The 4,898-nt window shown below is 33.0% G+C and overlaps 1 protein-coding gene across 2 annotated transcripts; it reads right to left on the minus strand.

Moving 5' to 3' along the window:
• Nucleotides 1–203: 203 nt before the first annotated feature.
• Nucleotides 204–4,507, minus strand: LOC136205802 (uncharacterized). Of its 2 annotated transcripts, XR_010676088.1 has the most exons (6): nt 4,200–4,507; nt 4,034–4,126; nt 3,241–3,425; nt 2,762–2,907; nt 1,783–1,842; nt 204–1,238 (listed from the first exon to the last, which is right to left on the minus strand). XR_010676088.1 is itself a non-coding variant. In XM_065996596.1 (5 exons), the coding sequence occupies exons 1-5, from the start codon at nt 4,369–4,371 to the stop codon at nt 1,182–1,184; spliced, it is 567 nt and encodes a 188-aa protein (XP_065852668.1). In that variant the 5' UTR covers nt 4,372–4,503; the 3' UTR covers nt 208–1,181. The 2 variants fall into 2 exon arrangements, 1 of the variants encoding a protein (XP_065852668.1); XM_065996596.1 differs by lacking the exon at nt 2,762–2,907 and having other exon boundaries at nt 208–1,238; nt 4,200–4,503.
• Between the last annotated feature and the right edge of the window lie 391 nt (nt 4,508–4,898).

A 4,898-nucleotide genomic window follows, 5' to 3' on the forward strand; every position in this document is an offset into this window, starting at 1 on the left:
GGTGAACTGAAGCATTTATGCTGATTCCATATCTATGAATCAAAACAATCCTATATTAGATAATAAATAAAGAAAATATTCAAGGAAGTGAACCTTGAAGATCAACAAAAAAAAAAGGTGAGAGAATTTGGATGCAAATTCAAAATATGGTACAAATTTCATCATAGTAAAAGTAACTAAAAGGCTAAAAACGTTTTAGCATAATTTCTACAATTCTTCTTTTTCCCTACAAAAATACTCACTGCAAATACTAAATCGGATGGATCGGATGACAACAAACACTACAAGAAAATAGACCGATTTCTATCCAAAAAAAAAAAAGACCGACTTATCTACCAACTGATTTTATCTCTAAATACTATTTTCGGTGGCAAAATTGGACACCGAATATTAGAGACCAAAATTTTGTCTTTAAAGTATTTTCAACCCAAAATTTGTGTCTGTCAATTGAGTTATCGTCTGAGTACATACAGATGTACAATATCTCTCTCATTGGTAGGTCATCTTAGGGGTGAGCAGAACCGAACCGAAAACCCAAAGACCGAAAAAACCGGACCGAAAAAACCGAACCAAATTATATTTTGGTTTGATTCGGTTCTAATTTTTAAACTAGTTTGATTTTCGGTCCGGTTTGGTTTGGTCCGGTCCAAAACCGAACAAAACCAAACTGAAATACAATATGTACTACTTTTAATTTTAAGGTTTTAAATTAATTAACTAATTATATATAGAAAAGGAAAAACAATTAAACATGTTTTTTCTCTCTCAAGTGATTATATATACAAAAGAAAAACTAATATGATTATTTTCTTTATATAATTGTTTAGTTAATGAAGATACAAGTAGTTATAGGTCTCTAGTGCTTTGTTTGATCCAAACATAAACCAAACCGGACCGGACCGAAATAATTCAGTTCGGTCCAGACCAAACCGAATTATAATTTGATTTGGTTTGGTCTTAAAAAATAGAGGTAATTTGGTTCGGTCCAATTCGGTTTGGTTTGGTTTTTGGACCGAACCGGACCATACTCACCCCTGGGTCATCTGTCTTCTTGAAGATTTATCTGCATCCTGTCTTCTCTCCTCCTCCACTTTCTTTTGTTCTCTTTTTTTTCCTTCCTCTTTCTCCGGCAATTTAAAGCTCTGGCCTCATATCCCTCTGTTCATCCCTTTTCTCACTTTCTATTCTTTTTTTCTTTTTTTCTTTTTTTGCATTTGAAAATCCGATCTCAAAGTCGCCTGTTTCTTGTAAAGAAGAAAACAAACTCATCAATATTTATTAAAAATGTGAAGGTGCATATTCCATCTATATTGAAACACTGATATAAGTGGTTAGTAGGTAGAATGAGATGCAATTTACAGACATAATTGTGGGACAAGAAAGAACAAACTAATGAAATGGGACAAGTCCGAGTGTTTGGGAGAGTCGCGTCTGTCTGTAATGTAATGCTTGAAAACTTGATCACTTTGTCTGTCAATCATGAGATAAGGTAGTGCCAACTCTTGCACTAAACACCAATTTACAACCCTTCGAAATGATTAAAACATTAGCTCAGAAGATAGTCTACTGTACTATCAGAAATTTTGTGCTCTTAAAAATGTAAGCACATACTAGTTTCCAGGTATCAGAAGACATTTGAATTTGATGCTTAATTCCATTAGAATTGATATTTCACTTTTACATTACCACATTGTAAAAGAAAAGGCAAACTGAAATAAGTTGAATTAAAAAATTGAAGTTCCACCACATAACAAAATTCAAAACATCTAAACATTTCGTTACCTTTTTTTCTAAATTGATAGATGCAGAAGCCAAATCTTCCGCTGTTACTGGTTTATGTAGCTGCAGTAAAAAAAATATGGAGTTCTCACGTAAGAAGAGAAACAAAAGGAACCAAAACTTATACAAGTAGCATCCGTTAATAACTTAAGATGCTATAATAATAAGATTCAAATTAAGTAATAGATTATCTTTAGTTTTTTCCTCATTGCTGACAACCGCCGCGCCGGCTAATAGTTGCTATAAATACATTACTAAAACAATTTCCCAAAATCCATTTTTAAACTGTATGAGCTAACTGCAACAGTAACTGATTTCAGCAAAGATTACATATAGAGCTAAGTATACCACTTGAAATGAACTGGCTGACATTAAATCTGCCAACACAAAACTATCTGCATATTTCTAGCAGTTCTAAAGAATAGACCAATGAAAACATTCTAGTGCCCATCATAACATCAGATATTACCTCATAGAACCATTTCTATATGAATGAAATTATTTGATAGCATAATTTTTGACATTGTCACGTTACTCCAGTAAGTTAACACTTTGAATCTTGTGTAAACAAGAATTACATTTTTTCATTGACTGAGTTACAACAATATATTAGGCAACAAAAAAAAAAAAAAAAAAAAGGGCGGCCCGGTCGCACTACGCGTCCCCGCAAAGCGAGGGTCCGGGGAGGGGTCCCACCACAAGGGTGTATTGGGGGCAAGCCTTCCCCTGCCAATCTATTTTGGCAAGAGGCCGCTCCTAAGACTCGAACCTGTGACCTCTTGGTCACACGACAACAATATATTAGGCAACAACTAAAATATAAATATGTTCTTTTGAAAAAAAACTGTCCCTAAGAAGGAGTGCATCACAACAATAGATCAAGCAAAAATAAGGAATGTTATAATAAATATATCATCCCAATTAGTACAACCAGAATTCATAGTTAGAGGTATACTCTACTAAGAAAAGCTTTAATACCAACCTAATTAGTGCAATAGATGAACTGTTTTCCTCTGTTTTCAGTCTTACTGCTGCAGCAATAGAACATTTAGACTTTGTGCGGCCTTTTTTGGTATTTTTGTCGCAAGATGATAATATTTACCAAAGCTATTGACAGAAAAGTAGTTTCTGAAATAATTGGAAATGTTTGATTTGTTGGGTTAGTATTAATTTTGTTCACAATATTATCAGAATTGAAGTTCTCCAACACACAAAATTATCTCAATAACACATATGATTGGATATAATCATACAATAGACCATCCTTCAGCTGAAAGAAGAAAAGCATTCCCTTTGAGGTTCACAGAAACCAACTCCCACAAGCCAAAACATATAGTCAAGTTTCAAATGCATATTATATATGTGCATAATTATATTGAAAACAAAAATACAAGTATTTATTATGTACCATTATCAAAATACTCAATAGTCACCAGTGAACAAGGATAGGAGAATACTTACTGCTTCTGCAACAGATAACCAATGAAAGGAACGAAAAAAGGTGTCGTCTTGTGAAGGTAGACTCTCATTATTCCAATATGTTATATTCTCAAATTTGGCATTTACTTCCCAACGGTTAGAAGAGTTCTGTTCACACAAGTCAGTAGCTTTTCGTTTTTGAACATTTTTCTTCCCAAGGACAAAGCCTGAAAGTAACAAGAAAAGATGAACTGCACTATTAGGATAAGTTAACAGATAAATATAATCATGCTCATCTTCTGTTCTGTCTTCTGTTTGTGTAGAGATTACTCTATTTACTGCTGATCATATATTGTGCTTCCATATAAAGTTTCTGCTTTCATTTCATCGTGTGTATCTGGCTGAACATAGCCAGTTTAACTCAATTTATGAGAAACCATATCTACAAAATTCTATAAATCTAAAATCAACGTGCAAATTGACAGCCATTCCAGATTTATCACCATTTTAGCTCCTTCTCCGAGAAATCAAATCTTCGAAATTCTGTAAGTAAATGACAAATTGCCAACTACTTAACCCAATTTCTAAGAAATTAAGTCTTCCAATTCCAAAAATACGAAAAAAAAATACAATATGAGCGTCTGCAAGTCCAAAAAGAGTCTAAACCAATTTTGTTTCAAACTATAACCTAGGAAAGTTTGAGGAATTAGGAATCAAGCTCCAATGGGAATAATCAATTACAAAAACACAATAACATTATTAATAAGAACTAAAAGAAAAGGCAGTTATGAAATATGTCAAAACCAACAAAATGAGAACAACCATTTTTGCATACCAGAATAACCAGGTGGAAGAGGAAGAGTAGCACCGAGTAGTTTCCTTCCCCTGAAATAAGATTCCTCTACTCTCAATCCTTGGGCTTCCATCCCTGCACAAATTTAGCAAATTAATTTCTTCTGAAAATAAGAGGAGAGAATAAGAGAAGAGTGTGAATACTATACCAGTAGGTTTGGGTTTGAAATATTGAGAAACAGCACTAGGGCCATCGAATTTGATACAGCAAGGAAGACGATGGAGCTGATCAGTTAGAATCGGAAGTTGCTCTGATTCTTGATTGCGAAAATTTATGATTCCGATTGTTCCTGATTCCAAACCCGCTTCTTCTTCCATCATCTTCTCTTTTCAACAAATCAAATTCGAATCTAACAAACCCTAATCTCTGGGCTCTATTTTCTCTACTCCCCTTTTTTTTTCTCAGTTTTTCCGCTTCACATTATCATACTTTCAGTTTTCCCGCTTAGTATTTATGAGTTTTTCATGTCCCGTACAATGCACCTTTTTTAGTGAGTTACTAATTCATTATTTATTTTGGATATCGTATTTATTTGGTAAAGTACAGTTTTAAACATAACATACCAAATGATAAATTTTATCTTTACATTCAAAACAATATTAATTTTCTCTTTATCTTTTAGAAATTTTGAACCAATTAATTTGAGTGTTATTATAAAGTCATATTTAATAACAAAACCAAGATTTAAAATTAAGGGGAGCAACATCCGACGGTAAATATAATTGAAGAACTAGAGCTCATGTATTCAACTAATAGTATGCTACAAGATAAGGATATTTAAAAGAATTGTATGAACACCGATTAATGTTCAGTATATATCAAATTAAAAAAAAAAGATCTCTTTAAG

The sequence above is a fragment of the Euphorbia lathyris genome, chromosome 9 (assembly GCF_963576675.1).
Source record: "Euphorbia lathyris chromosome 9, ddEupLath1.1, whole genome shotgun sequence".
Taxonomy (NCBI): Eukaryota; Viridiplantae; Streptophyta; class Magnoliopsida; order Malpighiales; family Euphorbiaceae; genus Euphorbia; species Euphorbia lathyris.